Source organism: Tachysurus fulvidraco, chromosome 8, assembly GCF_022655615.1.
Source record: "Tachysurus fulvidraco isolate hzauxx_2018 chromosome 8, HZAU_PFXX_2.0, whole genome shotgun sequence".
Taxonomy (NCBI): domain Eukaryota; kingdom Metazoa; phylum Chordata; class Actinopteri; order Siluriformes; family Bagridae; genus Tachysurus; species Tachysurus fulvidraco.
The window spans coordinates 19,684,855-19,708,358 of record NC_062525.1 but is presented as its reverse complement, the minus strand read 5'-3'; the positions used below and the strand labels follow the sequence as shown (position 1 = coordinate 19,708,358).

At 38.7% G+C, this 23,504-nt stretch overlaps 1 protein-coding gene and 1 pseudogene across 2 annotated transcripts in view; both read right to left on the bottom strand.

Annotated features, from left to right (window-relative positions):
• Positions 1 to 538: 538 nt before the first annotated feature.
• LOC125145379 lies at positions 539 to 2,842 on the bottom strand (annotated as a pseudogene).
• Positions 2,843 to 17,861: 15,019 nt separating this feature from the next.
• The window catches only part of LOC113638947, an 80,753-nt gene continuing 75,110 nt past the window's right edge, over positions 17,862 to 23,504 (bottom strand). The window contains exons 11-18 of one of the 2 annotated variants that reach the window (XM_027140491.2): positions 20,885 to 20,980; positions 20,465 to 20,548; positions 19,637 to 19,675; positions 19,383 to 19,469; positions 19,020 to 19,115; positions 18,904 to 18,922; positions 18,742 to 18,799; positions 17,862 to 18,574 (exon numbers count right to left, since the gene is read on the bottom strand). In XM_027140491.2, coding sequence (XP_026996292.2) covers positions 18,503 to 18,574; positions 18,742 to 18,799; positions 18,904 to 18,922; positions 19,020 to 19,115; positions 19,383 to 19,469; positions 19,637 to 19,675; positions 20,465 to 20,548; positions 20,885 to 20,980 — 551 coding nt within the window. In that variant the 3' untranslated portion in view covers positions 17,862 to 18,502. The remainder of the gene's footprint in view (positions 18,575 to 18,741; positions 18,800 to 18,903; positions 18,923 to 19,019; positions 19,116 to 19,382; positions 19,470 to 19,636; positions 19,676 to 20,464; positions 20,549 to 20,884; positions 20,981 to 23,504) is intronic. The other variant, XM_047816953.1, reaches the window with a different exon arrangement.

Genomic DNA, 23,504 nt, shown 5'->3' with positions numbered 1-23,504 from the left:
TATATATATATATATATATATATATATATATATATATATATATATAAAATTTATTTATTATGTTCTGCTTATTTAAGATAATGTTAATATTCACTTTAAATTCAATTGCTAATATTCAACTCAAAATTCTATTTAAAATATTCCATTAAATAAAGATTTGTTTATACCTCATTCAATTCTGTATTGTTTTACTCTTTGACCGAGAGATGGAGCAAACTTTTTTAAAAAGAGAGTTTTACATGGTTTACATGGCTCATGGGTCAGGTAGGAGGGCCCCTTAGCAGAATTTACCACACAGTCTCAATTGTAGATTACATTATTGTTTAACGTTTGAAATTTTTTTCCTACTGTCAAAGTACAAAGGTCACATGGTTTCATTTTCAGATGTGTGTGTGTGTGTGTTACTTTCCGTTCTTACAGCAAACAATTGGTTGTTCAGTGCAATGATGCCTAGGCTACTCCTAGCCCGCATCGGCTCGATCAGCAACCACTGATTATGATGAGGGTCAAAACACTCAGCCGTGAGATGATACTCATTTCAATTGAAGCCTCCACAGATGTAAATCTAAATTAACCACAAAAAATAAAAATAAATCAATCAAAGTTCTGGGTGTCTCCAGTTTCAGCTTTCAGGTCTCATTAGGGACTGGAACATTAAATAATGTTAGGGCTTGTTTATACCCAAAGGCCATCAACCCTTTTTGTGTATAAACAAACCCTAACATTAAATAATGTTAGGGTTTGTTTATACCCAAAGGCCATCATCCCTCTTTGTACTAGGGCACTGTCTCAGGACTGACTCTGACCCCAATTCACTGTGATGAAGTGTGTGTGTGAGACTTGAAGGCTTACCTTGCTATTTAAAGTGGCAGCGCTGGCGTACACAAAACCATCCAGGAACACCGTGCCATGATATTCTCGAGCTCATGCCACCCTGCTGGAGATGCATATCCAGCTGTCCAGCTTTAAGTCGTACGTTTCCATGATGTTCGTGGGAGATTCCCCAAAGTAGCCACCGATGGCGAACAAGATGGAATATGGGAGCCTGGACGGGTAAAAGGATCTGAAAGTATGGTGATGGGTTCAGGCATGTTCAAGTAGTACATGGCCTTCTAGGCGTGGCTGATGATGGGTTGACACTCCCAAACACTGCTGATCACCGGGTTTTTCTTTATATTTTCCAGGAAGTATTCAAGAGTCACCAGAGCCAGCCGCACCTGACCTCACAGCACAGACACCACAACAAAAATGGTATGAAGTTCTGGTTAGAAAGTGGAGCAAAAATGTGGACGGTTGTAGGATGATGTGGAAATGGACTCGGATTCATTTCCTGTTTTTTACATTGTGTGATTTCACTGAACTTTGACATTATTACATGTAAAGCTGAACAAGATCCCAATAAAATGCTGATTGATTTCTACATCAGAGTGTGAGAAAATATGTATATAAAGATCCTCCAACAACAACAGAATTAGCTTACGTCATGAATCAGCAAAAAAGACTTCTCAGAATAATGAGGTTCTTCTACCCATTACCTTATTGGTTATTTTAGACAGGTGAGAATTCAATCAAACTTTCCGTTCAGTTTTAAGATTACTAAATTGCTCAGATTGTGTTGTATCTAAAAACTGACCACAGAATCTTCTACAATGCTTAAATTAGCTTAAACAGTTAGTTCTAAACAGCTTAAATTAGCTCAGAGCTATCACTGTTTTCAGTTCCATTTAAACTCGTACTATAGAAATGGTCTGGATGGTCTGGTCAAGTGTATTGACACTCACCTTCAGCAGCAGGTTCACTATGTGCTGCTTTCGGATGCTGGGTTCATGCATGATCCACTGGAATACAGCTTGGAACGCTGTTTTCTCCTCCTTGATATTCAGCTCATCTTTCTCCAGGATGTCACTGAGCTGCTCCATGGTCAGCTCCAGGAAATTTCCAGATGGTGAAAAGACGATGTCCTCAAAGTGATGCAACGTGTACATGTAGGCCTGATCTCGCAGCTCGTACTGTAGCACGAGTGAGTGTCAGCGTACTGCCAAATCCTTAGGCAGTTATCCGGGCTCAGATGTTCACGTCGTTCACACTCGATTTCATGTTTAATAAGAATTGCAGCAACAAAGTGGTCCAAATATGGAAAAAAAATCTAATAAAGACTGGGAAAAAGAAAACGAAGATAAATAGTGGGTAATCAAATCAAAATCAAATCAAATTTTATTTGTCACATACACATACATACAGAGTACAACATGCAGTGAAATGCTTTTTTAATCTGTCCGGTATTCAAACATAGAAAGATGGAATTAAGGATAAAAATAAAACCAACAAGGAAGAAGTTTGGCAAAGGGATTATATCTAACAGTCATCACATAAGGATGGTACAAGGATATATGTGGACAACGAATTTGGGAGAAAATGTCATGTCATATGAGGACATTCAAGTGTCAATAGGAAATTATAATATAATATATAGAATATAAATATGTTGTTAACGTGTTAATGTTAACTTTGTGTCCACAACATACTATAGTAATTTTGGGCTTGTTTATGAAGCTGTGGTTGATTATTTGTCTCGGGGGGGGGGATCATTAAATTGAGTTGTAACTGTTCATTTAATAAAAATTTAAATATTATTTTATCTTATATTAGCTAATATTTTAAGATGAAAAGTCTTGTTTCTTTCTTTTTACCTGAAATACGGGCTGTACGCTGAGAGGATGTTCTTGTGGACCTTGAAGTCCACCTCGTCCACTCTGAGCACCACGTCACACAGCGACCCGTCCAATCGCATCTCGTTCAGTAAACCGCACAGCTTCCTGTCTTTACTCATCTCTTTCTCCATACTCAAACACTGATACGTAGTTTTCCATATTTTAAGTGTTAAAGGCCATGATAAGAGTGCTGATAGTGAGTTTGTACAGAAGCGTGTTTTAAATAGCAGCTCTTCTGGGACCTCTGCGTCACAGCGCCGAATTCAGAAGCATCTCGCGTCATAGTGACGACAAACATCATACACTCAGTGTGTTACTTTCTCCCCTTCGGCAATTTAACAACTCGTCAATTCATTACCGATGCATGAAGTTCTTTTACTCGTTCTTGTGTTGTCAGGGTTTACAGTTCAAAACAGCTCCCGGGTGGACTGACTTGAGTGAATTTAAAAGCATAGTACAAAGTTTACCTACACAGCACACAGTGAGAGCGCATATCACCTCAACACGTCGCCAATAAACCACAATATATTATACAATCAATACATGTGATTTTACATACAATGCACTAGATGTAGTGGGGTGTTTTTGTTGTGGGGTGTACTCATTTTTCCATCATCCTACTTTGAGTAAATCTGAAAATGTGTAATCTAAGTTATATTATTAACCCTTCTTTCATGTTATAAGTTAAACAGATGTTATAATAAACTTAGTCTTGTCAACATTTAGTAATTTTGTTTTGTGTTCATTGAGATGTTTAAAATGTTATATTTCAAAAGGGGTGTACTCATTCACATGTAATGAATTATAACATAAAAACCTAAAAATATAACACTTCCTTGAGGTTATCAAACAGTGCACTATGTATGTTTAGTTACTTACAGTCATATGAAAAAGAAAGTACCCCCTCCTTTGATTTTATTGTTTTTATTTGTCAGCTGCTAAATAACAATTGTCTTTTTCTCACAAACTTCTACAAAGAAACTAAGAACCTCAGGTATTGCAGTTATTTTTCCCAAAAAAATTTAATCAACATTCAGATGCCAAATAGTAAAAATAAGTACACACTTCCTACTTCCTGCACCATTAATAAAGTAATTAGCAGGCAGGTTACTAATGAAATACACATTATTTCATCATCAAAAAGATGTGACTTCAACTATAAAAGCAGAACTTTTGTCAGCTACATCATATCACGAAAAAGGACAACAGTCTGTGAAGGTTTATGGGGTTGACTCCAAATAATTTAAAATTCACCATTTTACATTGAGAAGGACTTTTAAGACAACTGCTCTGTACGTTTCATAAGTGAGCATCTCAGCAAATTCAGTCCAAGATCTTTAATGTTCAGACAGAAAACCCCAAAAGCAACATTATGTCACATATAGATGTCTGTATGTAGATCAAATCAACTGTTAAGCATGGTGGTGGAGGGGTAATGATTTGGGGTAGTTGAGCTACAGGACCTGGGAATTGTGCAGTCAGTGAGACAGTCAATGAAATTAACTTTATTACTAGAATATTCCTGAGACAAACATAAAACCATCTGTCCAGAAGTTAATCTGAGCTGGAATCAACACCAGAATGGCTGAAGCCCAAGTTAAGACCCTGAGGGCTGAGGAACAGAATCCAGATTCTTAAGTTCATTATCATTACATTGTGGAAGTGAATCCTGGTTTAAAGATGAGAATTTGCAATGTGGAAACTGCACAAAAGTTAATGATGTGTTGATAAAAGCTTCTATTTATTCCATGTTAAATATTCCACACAGTCATACTGACCCTCTGTCAAAAAAACGATAAAGTCTTCATTCTGAACCAAAATATATACATACCTTTTTCTTTTCTTCTTTCTTCTGTGTAACATATATATATATATATATATATATATTTATATATATATATATATATATATATATACACACACACACACACACACACACACACACACGCATATATATATAGCATGGGTGAAAGGATGGGTGTACTTTTGCCACCTCTTATATATATATATATATATATATATATATATATATATATATATATATATATATATATACACACACACACACACACACACACACACACACACACACGCATATATATATATATATATATATATATATATATATATATATATATATATAAGAGGTGGCAAAAGTACACCCATCCTTTACTCAAGTAGAAGTACAGATACTCAGTTTTTAAAAGACTCCAGTAAAAGTAGAAGTAGTGACTACACTCTTTTACTCAAGTTAAAGTAAAGAAGTATGGGCTCTGACATGTACTTAAGTAAAAAGTCGCCGATACTACTATCTGTTTAGTCTCATGCTGGTAACTGGATGTCATGTTATATATAATATAATTTTGGAGTGTGCTGATGGATATTTGTGTTCATCAGCCACAAGAGTGTTACAAAAGGCAGGCACTGATGTAGGTGTGGAGTCAGCGTTCACATTCATCCCAAAGGTGTTCAGTAGGGATGAGGTCAGAAAACAACCACATATAGCAGGAAAGGTCAGGTGACCCAATACTTTTGGAAATATAATGTATACCGTGTATCACCAAGGCCATATCCCAAACTGTAGGGAGATTTCAGCTCTGTCCTTGAAAACAACTCAAAATTATTGTGATGTTTTACAAATGCCAAAATTAATGTTAATTAAATTAAGCACTTCGTGTTATTTGGGTTGACACCAGGGGCGGTTCTAGGATTTCATCTTTAGGGGGTTTAGCCCTCAGTGAGAATTTAAAACAAGAAGAGTTCTATATTATATATTATATGACAACTCTGGTAATAAGAATAGTGACATTTCACTGCTTTTGGTTGCCGTCTTTGCGTCTTTCCGCCGATTAACGTTATAGATAAACGCCTCCAGCTCTGACTGCGCGTGCACGCTGCGCGTACCTGTGCTTTTCCGTTCAAATAAAGCAGACAGCTGAAGACGCACTTTTGAAAGACTTCAACACACGCGTGTAAAAGCAAAGTAAAAAAAAATCGCTTTTGGTTCAAACTGATAAATAATTTTCTTTCCCATCGACGACATGTCCTGCATTTTAACGTAATTTTTATTGTTTATTTATGAAAGTAAAAATTATACTTATAGTTTTAGGGTGGCTGAGATTACAGACAGGGGGCAGAAGCCACCCTAAAAAAGGGCTAGAACTGCCCCTCGTTGACACAATTCGCAACGCATTCGCCAGGAATCCGTTTTGACGCGGATTATTTCAAACATCTCCCTCATATATGGCCATGTGTGTTCAGGAATGTCCTCGTTGTTAGTTATTTTAACATCGGTGACTCCCTCTGAATTAACATTAGCCATTCCTTTTGTAGGCGTGCTGCTCATTGTTAGCTCCGCTATCCTTAGTCTATGTCTGATAGCCAGTAAATAATACAGTACACCAGTCACATGGGGAAAAAGCCGCACAATGATAGGATGATAGGCTGGAAACAGCGCTCAATGAGAAGAAATAATACTAAAAGTAACGAGTCCGTTTTGAAAATGTAAGAAGTAAAAAGTACATATATTTGTGTAAAAATGTAATGAGTAAAAGTAAAAAGTTGTCCGAAAAATAAATAGTGGAGTAAAGTACTGATACCAGAAACATTTACTTAAGTACAGTAACGAAGTATTTTTACTCCCTTACTTCCCACCTCTGAGATATATATATATATATATATATATATATATATATATATATATATATATATATATATATATATATATATATATATACTGATTTCAGAAACAATGTTGTTTTTAATATGATTTTTATCTATCAGTAATCGATGGACATTGTATTATTGATGAATTTTGTATTATTATTATTATTATTATTATTATTATTATTATTAGTAGTAGTAGTAGTAGTAGTAGTAGTAGTAGTAAAAATATATCACAGACCACAAAGCTCACTCACATGCTTTTAGAATCATAACTCAGTTTATTGTTTTGTAATTTAGTATAAAGGTATATTATTTTATCTCAGATACATGTTGTTTGCGACATGGCAGTGTACTGTGGCTAAGTAGCATTTTCAGTTGTGTAAACTGTGCTTTGGAAATAAAAGAAACTTGAGAGTGTTAAAGATCCACAGAGCTTTTACTTCTGAATGAACTGTTTCCTGATCGATTTCCTGTTCAGCTTTCAGTAAATCAATGAAAACTTCTGTACATAAAACTATGTAAGGATCATCCAGAGTAAAATCTCCTTTACCACCAATAAACAGAAACTGTGTAGTTTCCTGAGACAATGAAACATTTTAGTGTTTAACTAAATCTCAAACTGGGTAATTTTTATTTCAGAAATATTGCTAAGATAAGAAATATGGTCATTAAATGATGCTGAAACACTAGTTCATGTAATTGTTACATCTAGGTTGGATCATTGTAATGCTTTACTGAATGGTTGTACTAGTAAGAGCATAAACAAGGTCCAGTTAGTCCAGAACGCAGCAGCTAGAGTCCTAACTAGAACCAGAAGATATGAACACATTACCCCTATATTATACTTATTGCATTGGCTCCCAGTCAAGTTTTGCATTGATTATAAAATACTATTACTAACCTATAAAGCACTTGATGACCTTGTGCCAGAGTACCGGAGAGATCTTTTTTTATGATCCGTCTCACCTACTTCAATCAAAAGGTGCAGGCTATTTGATAGTACATCAAGTACAAAAGGCTATAACAGGGGGCAGAGTACAGTTCAGTTCAGTTATTGAGGAGTCTGATGGCTTGTTGAAAGAAACTTTTACACAGTCTGGTCGTGAGGGTCCGAATGCTTCGGTACCTTTTTCCAGACAGCAGGAGGGTGAAGAGTGTGTGGGGTCATCCGCAATGCTGTTGGCTTTGCAGATGCAGCTTCTGGTGTAAATGTCCATGATAGAGGGAAGAGAGACTCCAATGATCTTCTCAGTTGTCCTCACTATCCACTGCAGGGTCTTGAGTTCCAAGATGGTGCAGTTCCCAAACCAGACAGTGATGCAGCTGCTCAGAATGCTCTCAATGGTCCCTCTGTAAAATGTAGTCAGGATGGGGGTAGGGAGATGTGCCTTTCTCAGTTTTGTAAGAAGTAGAGACGCCGCTGGGCTTTGTTGGTGATGGAGCTGGTGTTGAGTGACCAGGTAAAGTTAACACCAAGCTAAATGAACACCAAGAAATTTGGTGCTCTTGATCTCTACAGATGATCCCTCAATGTTCAGTGGAGAGTGAATGTTCTGTGCTCTTCTGAAGTCAACAACAATCTCTTTGGTTTTATCAACATTCAGAGACAGGTTGTTGACTCTACACCAGGCAGTTAGATGTTGATGTCAGTGAAGACATCAGTCAGCTGTTCTGCGCATTCCCTGAGCACCCTGCCAGGAATGTTGTCTGGTCCAGCAGCCTTCCTTGTGTTAACTCTGCATAGAATTCTTCTATCCTTCGGCCGTGGATAGACAGAGTACCTGATGACTGGGGTGGAGGGATGGGCTTCCTTGCCCTTGCGTTGTTCTGCACCTCAAACCAAGCGTAGAAGTCATTCAGGGAGGCATCACTACCACAGGCAGGTGAAGCTGTCTTGTAGGTTGTGATCGTCTTTATACCCTATAACCGAACAAGACTAGCTATGACAGCATAAATAAAAATGAGAGCCAGAAGGTGAAAGACATGAGGGCTTTCTGGGATGTAAAGAGTCCCACCACACCACGGTCAGCAAACCTGAGCAACATCAGAGTGTGGCAAGACGTCAGAATTTAGACATCCCAGTTCACCAAACACTCTATGCCCATAAACCCTCCAGATCGGCTCCATTAGAAAAGCTATTCTGAAAAAATAGACTAAACAAATTTGCAGGATCATTTAAAAAAAAAAAAAGTGCTGTGGTGCATGACCATTAAGTGCTTTATTTGTTAGAAATAGTATTTTATAATCAAGGAAAAATTTGACTGAGAGCAAGTGCAATGTAAATGAGATGGGGTGGTGTGTTCATATCTTCTGGTTTCTAGTTAGAACTCTAGCTGCTGCGTTCTGGACTAACTGGCTTAAACTGGTAACAGGTTTATGCGCCTACTGGAACATCCAGACAGGAAAGCATTACAATAATCAAACCTAGAGGTAACAAATAAGGTAATGACATCATATTTCTTATCTTAGCAATATTTCTGATATAGAAGGCTAAACTTGGTCCACATCATGGTCCTTTACTGCTGCACATGATGAAATAGAAAGGCCATCCAGAGTTACTCTGTAATCAGAAAGCTTACTTTCGGTAGCCCAGTGGTCCCAGTAAAAGCACTTCTGTCACGGTGTGACATGGTGAGACAAAGGCGTGTGAGGATCCAAATGCAGTTTAAGGTTTTTATAAACAAAACACAAACAAACAGTAGGCAGGCAAAACAGATCGGGACACTGAACAGGAACAGAGAACAGACCAAATACAAACACAAACACCCACACAAACAACGACCAACACCAGGGAAGTGAACAGACAGAGTAAATATAGTGGACAGGAGCCAATAACAAAGCAGAGACGATTAGAGACAAAGACAAGACACCTGGGGAAGAGATGGAATGTGATTAGTGTCCATGGTGAGCAGTGAGTGGGCGGAGCAAAACAATTAATACCAGGGAGAGACGGCAGACAGAAACAAGGGGAAAACACAGACAGACACATTACAGACCAGAGCAGGACCAGAGACCAGGGTGGTGCTTGAGGCGGAGCCAGAGACCAGAGCAGGACTGGAGACCAGGGTGGTGCTGGAGGCGGAGCCAGAGACCAGAACGGAGTTGGCAGCCAGGGTGGTGCTCTGGGCCTGGCAAGTCCAGCGAAGCAAAACACAGGAAAACAGAAACATGCATAGGTTCAGGCCAGGCAGAGAGTTCAGGTAGTTTGGGTGTCATGATGTCGACCGCGTTCTCTGACTCAGTCATTTCGGTCGACCCGGCTGAGGCAGCTGGTTCCGTCAGCTCGGCCGGTTCCTTCAACCCGGTCGGTTCGGGCGAACCGGTCGGTTCGGCAGGTTCCGTCGGCCCGGTCGGTTCCGTCGACCCGGTCGGTTCCGTCGACCCGGTTGGTTCGGCAGGTTCCGTCGACCCGGTTGGTTCGGCAGGTTCCGTCGGCCCGGTCGGTTCCGTCGGCCCGGTCGGTTCCGTCGGCCCGGTCGGTTCGGCAGGTTCCGTCGACCCGGTCGGTTCGGCAGGTTCCGTCGACCCGGTCGGTTCGGCAGGTTCCGCCGACCCGGTCGGTTCCGCCGACCCGGTCGGTTCGGCAGGTTCCGTCGACCCGGTCGGTTCGGCAGGTTCCGCCGACCCGGTCGGTTCCGTCGACCCGGTCGGTTCGGCAGGTTCCGTCGACCCGGTCGGTTCGGCAGGTTCCGCCGACCCGGTCGGTTCGGCAGGTTCCGCCGACCCGGTCGGTTCGGCAGGTTCCGTCGACCCGGTCGGTTCCGGCGACCCGGTCGGTTCGGCAGGTTCCGTCGACCCGGTCGGTTCCGGCAACCCGGTCGGTTCTGCAGGTTCCATCGGCCCGGTCGGATCCGGCGACCCGGCTGGTTCCGGCGACCCGGCTGGTCCAGCTGGCGGCTTAGGGATGCCGGCCGCCCGAGCCGACCTCATCGGGGTATCCGCCAGTTTGGAGACCAGCCGGTCAGCACAGACCTCAGCCGAGCTCGCCGGTACGGTAGCCATGGGAGCTGGCTCAATCACGGGTGTGCACGGGACTGGTCTGGGCGGAGGCACTGTGGAGCATTCGGGCGTCCGTGGCTGATTCCACTCTGTGGCCCACGGACCCCGATGCTTGCTGCCCCCCCCCCAAAAAAATACTTACGGCCGGCTTCCGTCTCTACACTGCTCACGCTCAGCGTGGACCCGTCCAGGAGCAACGCCAAGTTGACGAACTCTGAGAATGTTTTTATTTCTCGAGTAGACGGCATCAGATACCGCAGGATGTCCTTTAGTCCGTACTTAAAAATGTCCTTGAGAGCCTTCTCCCCAAAGTTGACCTCGTTGCACAGGTCCAAGAATACCTCCGTGTATTCCTCAACTGGGGCGTCCTCCTGACGTAGACAAAACAGGATTTCTTCTGGATCCATGAGGTTGGTCGTTCTGTCACGGTGTGACACGGTGAGACAAAGGCGTGTGAGGATCCAAATGCAGTTTAAGGTTTTTATAAACAAAACACAAACAAACAGTAGGCAGGCAAAACAGATCGGGACACTGAACAGGAACAGAGAACGACACAGACCAAATACAAACACAAACACCCACACAAACAACGACCAACACCAGGGAAGTGAACAGACAGAGTAAATATAGTGGACAGGAGCCAATAACAAAGCAGAGACGATTAGAGACAAAGACAAGACACCTGGGGAAGAGATGGAATGTGATTAGTGTCCATGGTGAGCAATGAGTGGGCGGAGCAAAACAATTAATACCAGGGAGAGATGGCAGACAGAAACAAGGGGAAAACACAGACAGACACATTACAACTTCTGCCTTGTCACAGTTAAGCAGAAGGAAGTTAGTAAGCATCCACTCTCTGATTTCCTTCATACAAACTTTAATTTCATTAAGCTAAATAAGCAGGTTAAGCAATCTGCATGTTTAGATTTCATCTAGATATAAAGATATAAATCTAGATAAAATTAAATAGATTAAAATATTGTGCTTAGGAAAATCAATAGTTCTTCCATTCTTTGTTGTTTTTATGTATTTTAAAGAACATACCGTAATTTCCGGACTATTGAGCGCACCTGAATATAAGCCTCACCCACTGAATTAAAAAAAAATATATTATTTTGAACAAAAATAAGCCGCACATGTCTATAAGCCGCAGGTGCCTACAGGTACATTGAAACAAATTAACTTTACTCAGGCTTTAACGAAACACGGCTTGTAACAAAAATAAATAGGCTTTAACGAAACACGGCTTGTAACAAAAAATAAAAAATTAGCAGTAAACAGTAGCCTACCAAGAAAGTCATTGGTCACTATCTTCCTCCTTTAAGGAAATGTATCAGGGAAAAAGAGTTTCCCGAGTCAATAACTCCTGAGCTAAATGCTGTTACTACACAAATTACACCTCTTTTCTATCGTAGTAATATAGAGAGGCAGCTACAACCACGTTCTACTTCTTGCCTTATAGTAAGCCTTTCTTCGCTTTATTTCTTTGTTTTTATTCTCCATGTCAATGTTAAAACCGCTTTCTGCTAATGTCACACATGCGCACTGAACACTCTCTCTCTACAAGTTTGTTTTGATTTTTGTTTTGATTTTTAGTTTGTGGGCATTTCTCAAACATCAGAGACCCTACCTTTAACCCGTTCGGCAATTTCATTGGTCTAATGAAAGCTTCATGCCGCCAAAAACTGAGCACGTCACAGATTGTGTTTTTTTTTTGTAATTTTTGAAAAATGCATATATTAGCCACGTGATTGTTTAAGCCGCAAGGTTCAAAGCGTGGGAAAAATGTTGCGGCTTATAGTCCGGAAAATACGGTAAATTCTTTAAAAAATCAGAACCCTTAAAAACAGGAGAAAAAAACTTCACAATAATGAAAAAGCCACAATAATTAAATAAATCAAATACATTTCCTTAAATATATACAAGAAAGAGAAGGCAAAGATACACTCACAAAGTTCTGAAGTATGAAAGCTGGATAGTGGAACCACTTTGTAATGAGATTTAAATCATACAAATCTCAATGAGTGAGGTCAATTCCCAAGCTGCTTCTGTTGGACCCTTGAGAAAATGACTTTAGTTCTCTTAGAGTCTAATATTAACTTTAAATAAGTAGCCTGTTGGCAATGTTATTTCTTTACATCTGAACCAATTATATGAATCGGTTACAGCAAGAGAACACTGTTATGACCAAGTCTAGGGTATGGATGCAGAATGAAGAAGAAGAATGGCAAGGGGTTATATTTAGGAGCTGGACAGAAAATGAATATGATGCCCCAGAGTTAGATAGAAATTACACCCAAAACCATAGCAGTGAAATCATGTTATATTGTGATTGTGATACAGCACAGTGAACTGGGGAAGACTTCAGGGTAAACCAAGGCCAAAATAACAAACAAACACACTGATTAGGATCTAACTAACCTATACACACACACACACACACAAAACAAAAAGGAACAAAAAGACAATTGCCTTCCCTAATCTTCCTTACCATAAACAGAGACAAAAGTAAACCTGATCTTCAACAAAAATCCCCTACTACTGGTGACAGCCTATACAGTATCCATATTTACAATGCAAAAAGACAAGACATCATTGTTATACTAAATATTATATTAAAGTTCAAGAATAATTTTAGACATATTTGAATGTGTTTGTATTTACAGTATCCCCAGTGAGCAAGTCTGAGGTGACTGTGGCGAATGTGGCAAGGAAAAACTCCCTTAGATGGGAGTGGAAGAAACCTTGAGAGGAACCAGACTCAAAAGAGAACCCATCTTCATGTGGGTGACACTGGAGGTGTGATTATAAATTGTTATAAAAACCAGAATGTGTTATTATGAATAATGTCCTTTCTATAATCATATATAGTCTGAAAATTGCATATTTATCAGGATATTTTTGTCTTTAAAGACCACGTAGTTGGCATCTTTGAATGTCTGAAATTATCATAAAGCGATTTATGTGTGTATAGCCTTATAAAACTAAACAACGTAGGTTTCTATTACTGTGGCACTTCAGGTCAGCATCAGCAAATGTCTGCAGATACTGTAATTATTTGAAGTACATGTTCAGTTGATATCAGCACTACCCACTGAAGTAAATCATACTTCACCATTATACTATCTATGGTAATTAATAGTTGAATATATTAAACAACACCTTTTCTAATTAGGCCTACATTGGAATAATCCTAACTTTTGAGAGTGTTGTTGTTATGTAAATGATAAAGTTTGAAATGCTTCATTCATTAATAGATTTCCTCGTAAAATCAGTTCCGTCACGAGTATTTCTGAAATGCAGCTGAGAAATTTGGTATTAAAATGACTAAAGTTATTGGAGGTGCCATTGAGCCTATATTCCGCAAACTGAATTTTCAGCCAGCAGAGGACAACCTAAAAGTCAGAATTCAAGCTCTTGGACTGCAATTAAAAAAATGTTTGAGAGAGTAAAACCAGCAACAATACATCTCTGCTGGACACTTGGATTCAGATGAACAGGACACCGGTAAAGATGAAAGCAAGTTAAGTAGTAAGGAATATGAGGTACTGGTATGCTTTGTAGATCTGCCTATGCCAAAGGATGAGAACCCACTCAAATTGTGGAAGGAAAATCAAGTGAAGTCTTAATTGTCTGTTCCTGCAACATCAACCAAGTCAACAGCTTTTTACAGCTGTAGTAAACATTGTGGCTAAGAAAAGAACAAGCCTGACTCCAGAATAGACATGCTTACATTCTTCCACTCTTATGTTTACTGAGCTCTGCTACTTCAGTACTCACTCACTCACTCATTTTCTACCGCTTATCCGAACTACCTCGGGTCACGGGGAGCCTGTGCCTATCTCAGGCGTCATCAGGCTACTTCAGTACTAAGAAAAGATATTTTGGTGATTTAAATTTTTTTTAATTAAAATGATCAACATTTTAATTACCAATACCTCCTATTTTTATATTATTATCTGCTGTAATATTTTTTCTCCCCCGGTCCATGACGCTTAACCCCTCGTTGAACCCCTTCTTGTTCTGCTCCTTGGCTTTCAGATGTGCTGCGCAACAATCAAAGAGACCTAAGATCATCAGAGAGAAAGTGGAAGAAATCACAACTTGATGCAGATCTTGATTTTTACCGAACACTTCTTGTCAAGTTCTCCTCAGATGTGACTTCTGCCAAGACTTCCTTCTACAAGGAAAAGCTTGAAGCTTCCTCACATGACCCTCGGAAATTCCACAACATCATCTCTTCTCTGCTCAACCCCCCGGTTCCACCTTCTACATCCTCCCTGACTGCAGAAGACTTTGCTTCTTTCTACCAGGAGAAGAATGAGGAAATCTGCCGGACCTTCACTTCAGCCCCGACTGCACTTACATCTCAGAGTATGCATTCCCCTACATCTTTGTTGTCATATTTCTCAACTGTGGCAGCAGAAGAGATTTTACAACTCATCCAGTCCTGCAATCCTACCACCTGCCCATTGGATCCGCTCCCTACCACTATGCTCCAGACCATCTCGCAAGACCTTCTGCCCTTCATTTCCACTATCGTCAATAGATCCATAGCATCTGGTCAAGTACTACTTTCAAGAGAGCAAGGGTTATTCCCATCCTAAAGAAACCTGCTCTGGATCCATCAGACATCAGTAACTACAGACCGGTATCACTTCTCTCATTTCTTTCAAAAATTCTTGAACGCATTGTCTATAATCAACTGTCTGTCTATCTCTCACAGAACAACCTCCAAGACCTGGCTTTAAAGCAGCTCACTCTACAGAGACAGCCCTTTTGGATGTCTCTGAGAAGCTACATGCTTCTAGATCAGCCAAACTGTCATCCATCCTTATCCTCCTTGACCTTTCAGCAGCGTTTGATACGGTCAACCACAAGACTCTCTTATCCACCCTCAAGAGCCTTGGGATTTGCAGATCAGCTTGGGAATGGTGTGCTTCCTACCTGGAAGGACGCTCATATCAGGTAACATGGAGGGGAGTGACATCTGCTCCACGCAGACTCTCCACTGGCGTCCCACAGGGCTCAGTACTTGGTCCTCTTCTTTTCTCCCTGTATACTCACTCTCTTGATGAAGTTATTTCATCACATGGGTTCTCTTACCACTGCTATGCTGATGATACACAACTTATCTTCTCTTTCCCACCCTCAGATGCTACAGCTTCTGACCGGATCTCAGCATGTCTGGCAGAAATTTCATCATGACTGCTCATCAGTTAAAGCTCAATCCTAGCAAAACTGAACTGCTGTTCATCCCAGGTGATTCATCCCCAGGTCATGATCTTGCTATATCCCTGCACAACGATCTGATCTCCCCTTCAGTCACAGCTCGCAACCCTGGGGTAACCATGGACAATCAACTGTCCTTTTCCTCTCATGTTGCTAATGTGACTCGCTCATGTCGGTTTCTTCTCTACAACATTAGAAGGATCCGTCCATTTTTGTCCACACAGACTGCTCAGGTACTTGTTCAGTCTCTTGTCATTTCTAGACTGGATTACTGAAATGCACTGCTGGCAGGTCTACCTATGAACGCAATCTGTCCTCTGTAAATGATTCAAAATGCAGCTGCCCGGCTTGTTTTCAACCTGCCAAAGTTCTCGCCTACGACCCCACTGCTGCGATCCCTCCGCTGGCTTCCGGTAGCTGCACGCATCCGATTCAAAACACTGATGCTGGCCTACAAAGCCAAAAATGGACCAGCTCCCTCTTACCTCAAAGCCCTCATCATTCCTCGCACTGCACCCCGCAACCTCCGATCTACCAGCACAGCTCGACTGGTTCCACCATCTCTCAGGGTAAGAGGCAAGTATACTACAAGACTCTTTTCTGTTCTGGCACCAAGGTGGTGGAATGAACTTCCCCTAGAGGTCTGGACAGCTGAGTCACTGTCTATTTTCATGTGGCAGTTGAAAACCTACTTATTCAGGAAACACTTCAACTAGAACTTCTTTCCTTTACATTTTGCATTTGCATTAAAAAAAAAACTGACACTTTTTCTTTGTAACTTTGAACAAATGTTTTAAACTCATGGTATCTTAAGTATGTAACCTAGTGAACCAGCATTAATGTATTCAATGTTAGAGATTTAAGCACTTATGTACATCGCTCTGGATAAGGGTGTCTGCCAAATGCTGTAAATGTAAATGTCTCCAGACTGAAGCCAGTCCTTTGTAGCCCCTTAGCACCTGCTAACAACCAGTCCCTACCCTGTCTCGTCAATGGAGCTCCGGCCTTTACTGTCAGGTGGATTCTAGACTCCTGACCTGGTGGGAGGGGCGTCCAGTACTTGGTAAATTGGGAGGGATAAAACCCAGCTTTGGGCGTTCCCCATAAACACAAGCACAATTCACTAAAAAAAGTTTTTATTTTGTTGGTCTTATGAAGTATTCAAATTTTTTTAAATAGTGAATTTTTGGGTAAATATAAATAATGTAAATATATGTGTATACTGTGTGTGTGTGTGTATATATATATATATATGGTCTTATGAAGTATTCTCTCTCTCTATATATAGATAACAAACAAATATATATATAACAAAATAAAAACATTTTTAGTGAATTGTTGGCCTTCTGGAAAGCATGTTCATTTACTGTATATGTACTCAATACTTGGTAGGGGCTCCTTTTGCTTTGATTACTGCCTCAATTTGGCATGGCATGGAGGTGATCAGTCTGTGGCACTGTCGAGGTGGTATGGAAGCCCAGGTTTCTTTGACTGTGGCCTTCAGCTCATCTGCATTTCTTGGTATCTTGTTTCTCATTTTCCTCTAATACAGGTCTGGTGAGTTTGCTGGCCAGTAGAGCACATCAACAACATGGTCATTTAACCAATTTTTTTGTGCTTTTGGCAGTGTGGGCATGTGCCAAATCCATTTTGCATGCTGCCAGTGTGTTTAATCAGTAAACTGGTGAGTGTGTCAGAGTGTTTGCATGTGTGTGTGTTTGTGTTCTGTGTATCATAGGTTATGGTGGCCATAATTGGATGCTGAGGTGTACACTCGGAGTTTGAGATTGTGACAGTGGTGGAATTGACAATCAGCATTCTTGAAAAATAGATTTATTTATATACATTATGCATTCTATGTTCATTTCCACTTCTATTTTCAACTAAAATTAAACTTAAAATTAATCTTTGAATCTATAATTACATGTTTTAGGGTCAGCATTCAGAGAGTACCATTCTAGATACAGTATTAGACAAGAATATTCTACCTTGAATTGCCAAATTATTCTTAAATCAACAATCAAAGAGTTTTAGTTTTATGAATCTGTTTACAACCACTGACTATTTGATTTTTTTTTTTAATCATTGTTTTGAAATCATATTTAAAAACAGTGTCAGATATTTTGGCAACCCTAAAATCTCCAAAAGGTCAGAGAAAAACATCTCATTTGAAATAAAATGCTGGAGAAAGCGGTTCTGCCAATGAGATGTGGCTTAATAGCTTGTTTTTTTCTAGTACAAAAATGTAGAGAATTCATTCTGCATTATTTTAATATAAATCTAATATCAGTGTGTTAGAGGCCTTCCTTAGAAAAGTCATGGTTTAAATCAGAATAAGTGTAGAACAATAAAACACAACATCTGTAGTCAAAATGATAAAAAAGACTGTGATGAAACAATATTAATGAATTAATATTTGTTTCATTATTATAACAAACCAGGAAGCTCCACATTCATATGGCTAAATTCAGTATCAGTAATAATAATAATCCAGTACAGTACAAGAATTGGTAACAATAACATAAACAAGCAACATGAAACAAAATATTATCCTGTAAACTTTGATTCATAAAGAAAGTAAAAAAACTCTATATACATATACGCCACATTTTATATTTTAAAAATTTTAAAAATTCAGTGCACACACAGCACGTCATGACTCATTCGTTTTGAAATGCAAATGAAACAATGTTTTTTTCAAAAACAATAAATATACTTTTCCTACATTCTGCATCATTAAAAGATTAATTAGCAGGCAGGTTACTAATGAAATACACATTATTATTTCATCATCAATGATACATATATATAATATCTACATTTATACTTATATATATATATATATATATAATAAATACATATTGTATATTATGTGTAGTGCATGTAAGCACCTGCTAAGACCCTGAGGGCTGAGGAACAGAAGCCAGATTCTCCAGTTCATGTTCATTACTTTGTGGAGGTGAATCCTGTGTTAAAGATAAGACATTATTTTTAGGATTATTTATTTTATGTTCTGCTTATTTGAGCCATATGTAGAACATAGGAAATGCACAATAGTTATTGATTTTTACCAGTTTTTGATTAAAGCTTCTATTTATTCCATGTTAAATATTCCAAACAGTCATATACTGACCCTCTGTCTCTGTTTACACACACACAGCTGTCGCAGCTTCTCTATGTCTTCTCTAAACCTGTAATAATGAGAATAAAAAATTATCATGTCTTCAATCTAAACAAAACTAATAAGTAAAATAAATCGTTCTGTATATTTATATCCCTTAAAATACACACATACCTTTCTCTTTTCTTCTTCCCTGTGTGAAAGAAAAACCATGACAGTCTTTTAGAACAGAAACTAATCATGTTTAGAGTGAACACAAGTACTAAACACATCCAGTAGATTATACTTACAGAAAGCAGATATTTGTAAAGCAAGGCAGCACACAGCAAATACACTTTCAATCGGTAGGAGAATAAGTCGCAGATCCACTGTACGCTCACCATTTCCTGTTTATAATTATGAGTAGAAAAAAAAAAGAAAGTTCCACATGTACAGTATATATTAACTGGACTGATTTCAGCAACATTGTTGTGTTTAATATCATATTTATCTGTCAGTAATTTATTCATAATTAACAATTAACAATTAATAATAATATTAACAATTAATAATAATAATAATAATAATAATAATAATAATAATAATAATAATAATAATAATTTTATTATTTTTATTATTTAAAAAAAAAAACACAGACCACACAGCTCACTCACGTGCTTTTAGGATCAGCTCTACTGATAACACAACAGCATTCACAAACACAACCCCCACTGTACCAAACATGAACACAACCAAATGACCTACAATACAAAGACAAGAGAATTAGAGAAAACATTAATTTTTCCATTTCAACTCAGTTTATAGTTTTGTAATTTAATATAAAGGTCTTTTGTGGCCTTGATGTTAACTCAGATAAACGTTGATTGAGACATGGCACTCTACTGTGGCAGAAAATAACTACACTCACATCGCTGTGTTCCTGTGTTTCTGGACTCAGATTGTTGTGCTGTGGATGATAAAGCAAAACCATTGGTCAAGTCTGTTATCGTAGAAACAAAATCTCTTTCCTGTTCACTTCTTAATGATGAACTAATTATGTGTATTTCATTAGTATCCAGGCTGCTAAATTTCCTGTATTGAACGATTATGGAATGTATAGGTACATATTAAAATCTGTCTTTTTGTCACCTGAGGTAAGTTATTTGTTATAGAAGTTGGTGAGGCACACAACTGTTACCTTGGGCCTGATAAATAAAAGCATTGTACTTTCTTTTTCCTGTGATTTTTGTAAACAATATTCTGGTAAAGACATATTTCTCTATAGCACCTACAGCATGCTGCTTAATATTGGAGTACAACAGTTAGACCAATCAGTTTAGTATCCTTTTGTGTAATGAACAAAACCAGACATATCTCAACTCCATCTTCATTCAGCTTAAACTGTTCTACATGGAAGCAAATGCTAATGATATTTGGTGTATTACAGAGAGGAGATGCCCTGTGGGGAACTTAAATTTCAAATATCAAAGATCTAGAGAATCTGTTCTTTTGTGCTTGTTAATAAAGAGCACTGCTTAGTGAAATTAATTAGCTGTAACACATAGACTATATGTTTTAAAAGGAAAATCAATATATAAAATTCTGAAAGAACTCATTTTCTTGTGCTGTAAAACTTATGTTTTCATTTTAATGTAGCTTTAACCCTTTCTGTTGAATTGACTTTAATGTATTAGTTTTTAAAAATGTGATATAAAAATAAAAGGCATTTGAAAAAGATTTAAAAAGTAAGGAATACCTGGTAAATTGTTTAAATGTGTAAACAGTACAATCAGGGTCAAGATGTGGAGGAATGCATTCACACAGACCAATGCGTCATGTTCTACGGAAGAAAAAAAAAAAAAAAAAAAATATATATATATATATATATATATATATATATATATATATATATATATATATATATATATTTATGCCAGTGTGATCATGACACATTACTTGAATGTTCAGTGTACAAATAATTTACTAAACTGCAGTAAAACACATTTAAAGCTAAAACACAGGGTCATGCTTTTATACTGGATGATTCTTAGCTTTCTGCTCTTAGTTTTCTTATCGACTTCCTATTCAGGAAGTTCCTTCTTATGTACATAAAATCCATGTGAGGATCATCCAGTGTTAAAGTAAATAACAGTAATAAAACAGGACTTGTACTTACCTTTCATATCAATCTTTACATCATAATGGAGGTAGATTGACCCTGATGTACTTAGAACCTCCAGGATGAACATCACTGATACCCAGAATAAATAATCTACAACAACAAACAGCTCATTTTATGTAGATCTACAAATGCCCCATCTTTCACTGGTATTAGTGAAATTATTAAATCTGCTACAAAACTACAGAATCTACAATACCTGCTTCTTTCTTTACAAATTTATAAACTTAATAAACTCTAATCAAATATTAATTTCCTTCATTTACAAAAATGATAAAATAGAGGTTTGGTCCAAAGAATCCTGGCTTATTTGAAGATGTCATTCATCTTCAGAAGAGATGCAATTAATCCATGTACCACTTCCATGTTTTGCAGTGAAACTGTGGGCTATTTTATGCATTCAGTCTTCATTTACCAAACATGCTGATAGAGTTCAAAACTTTTTATCTCATCTGAGCACCACTGAGATAAAACCACTGCTTCCTCAGTATTACAGAAATATTATTAGAATAAAACAGTGTGTAAGTAAATCTGCCAGATGCTCTCTGAATGCTTTATATACCTACTTATTTTACCATCCTACAGCCTGTTTGCCTGTGGTCTGAACATACTTGGAATGTTGGGGAAATCTTTAGTTACAAGATCACTTCAGAAACATTATATTTTAGAGGAATGTCCCCCAACCAAAAAAAATCTATTTTTAACATCCTACACAAGCTTAACTTTGGTTCATTTTTAGATTTAATTTCTTCTTTGCCACTCTCTCCATGTCACTGTCAACATTTTTTTTAATGTTTCATCTGCCTGTGTATTTTATATTAATGCCAGAGTTATACTGTTATTCTCAACAAGATAGCATGGTTACTCAAATTAATTGATCTGATGTTTTTTTCTCTATATGTGTAACTTTATATTTATAATAAAAGAAAAGTTTCCCTGGTGGCGTGACTCAGTATCACATCCAATTCTGCCTTTGAGCAATTCATTTTTTGCTGGGTTTTTTTGGACATTATGTGCTTTCAGCTCTCTGCCTTTAATGGCATTTTGTGGGCATTACTAAATGTGAATCAGTTGTAGTGAGTGTGAACCTGGTAATTCATTAGCAATCAGCAATCAGAAACATACATACATACAAATCCGCATTTCTGTATTATTAATGGTGCTTGCAAAGCAACATTCTTGTTATTGTGCCGAATAAAATTTCGGCGCGTAACTTATCAGCTTTTGTCATTAACCCACGAATGAGGTGTCAAATTGACGGGCTCATTGAGGAGAGGTGTGCTATGACTTTTATAATTCCCGGTACGGAAGCTCAAAGGGGCTTTTTCCCCATAGACTTCCATTATAAATTTTGTAGGTTTATAACTCGGCAAGTTTTCAAGCGATTTACAGTAAGCTCAAACAGCTCCTTTAGGACCTTACTCCGGACAAAGTTTTATTTCAGTAGCAACGTTTGTCCAAAAGTATTGGCACCCCACCAGGTATTCACGTGACGTCACGTGTAGCCCCGCCCCCAAAATAAGCGAAATCAAAAAGTTAGCACAACATGAACATGTCATATATCAAAACACTCAGCACGATGAGGGGAACTTGTCACGTGCAAGCACCATTCACATTTACTTCAGGAAATGTACATTCTAGTTAATGTTATTGCTGTGCTAGCAAACCATGTAACTGTCAATAAAGTAACCAAATCCAATCAAATATACCATAAACACGACAAAAAGGACACATGCGTACGAATGCTGTTCATAGGTTAAATTCAGCATTTAACACAATCATCTCTCAGCATGTGATTCACCTCAGTCAGTTCAGATCTGAAACAGCATCTCCAGCACCACCACAATGAACACTTGGGCACCTCAGGGGCTTGTGTGCTCAGCCCATTGCTGTTCACTAACTCATGACTGTGTAGCAATGCAAAGCTCGAACCACATCATCACGACCATGATAGGTCTCATCAGCAAAAACGACAAGTCAGCATACAGAGAGGAGACGCAACAGCTAAAACCTTGGTGTAGAGACAAAAACCTATCTCTGAACCTTGACAAAATTCAACTGATGGTTTTTGACTTCAGGAGAGCACAGAGCAACATTCTCCTATGAACATCAACAAATCCTCCAAACACCTAAATCCATGGAGTTTACCTGGGGGAGAACATCACCTTGTCACTCAACACAAGCTCCATCACCAAGAAAGTCTAGCAGTGTCTCTAGTTTTTGCAAAGACTGTGAAAACCCCATCTCCCTCCATCCAGCCTGACCACATTTTACAGAGGGACCATCAAGAGCATCCTGGTTTGGAAATTGTACCATTGTGGATTGCAAGACTCTGCAGCAGACAGTGAGGACAGCTGAGAAGGTCATCGGAGCCTCTTTTTTCTTTCACAGATGCTGTATCTGCAAAGCCAGCAGCATTGTGGATCACCTCACACATCCCTTACACACACGTTCCACCCTCCTGCCATCTGGGAAAAAGTACTGATGTATTCACTCACAACCAGACTGTGTAATAGTTTAATTGTTCAGGCCATCAGACTCCTCAATACCCAGAACAGAACTAAACTGAACACACACACACACACACACACACACACACACACACACACACACACAC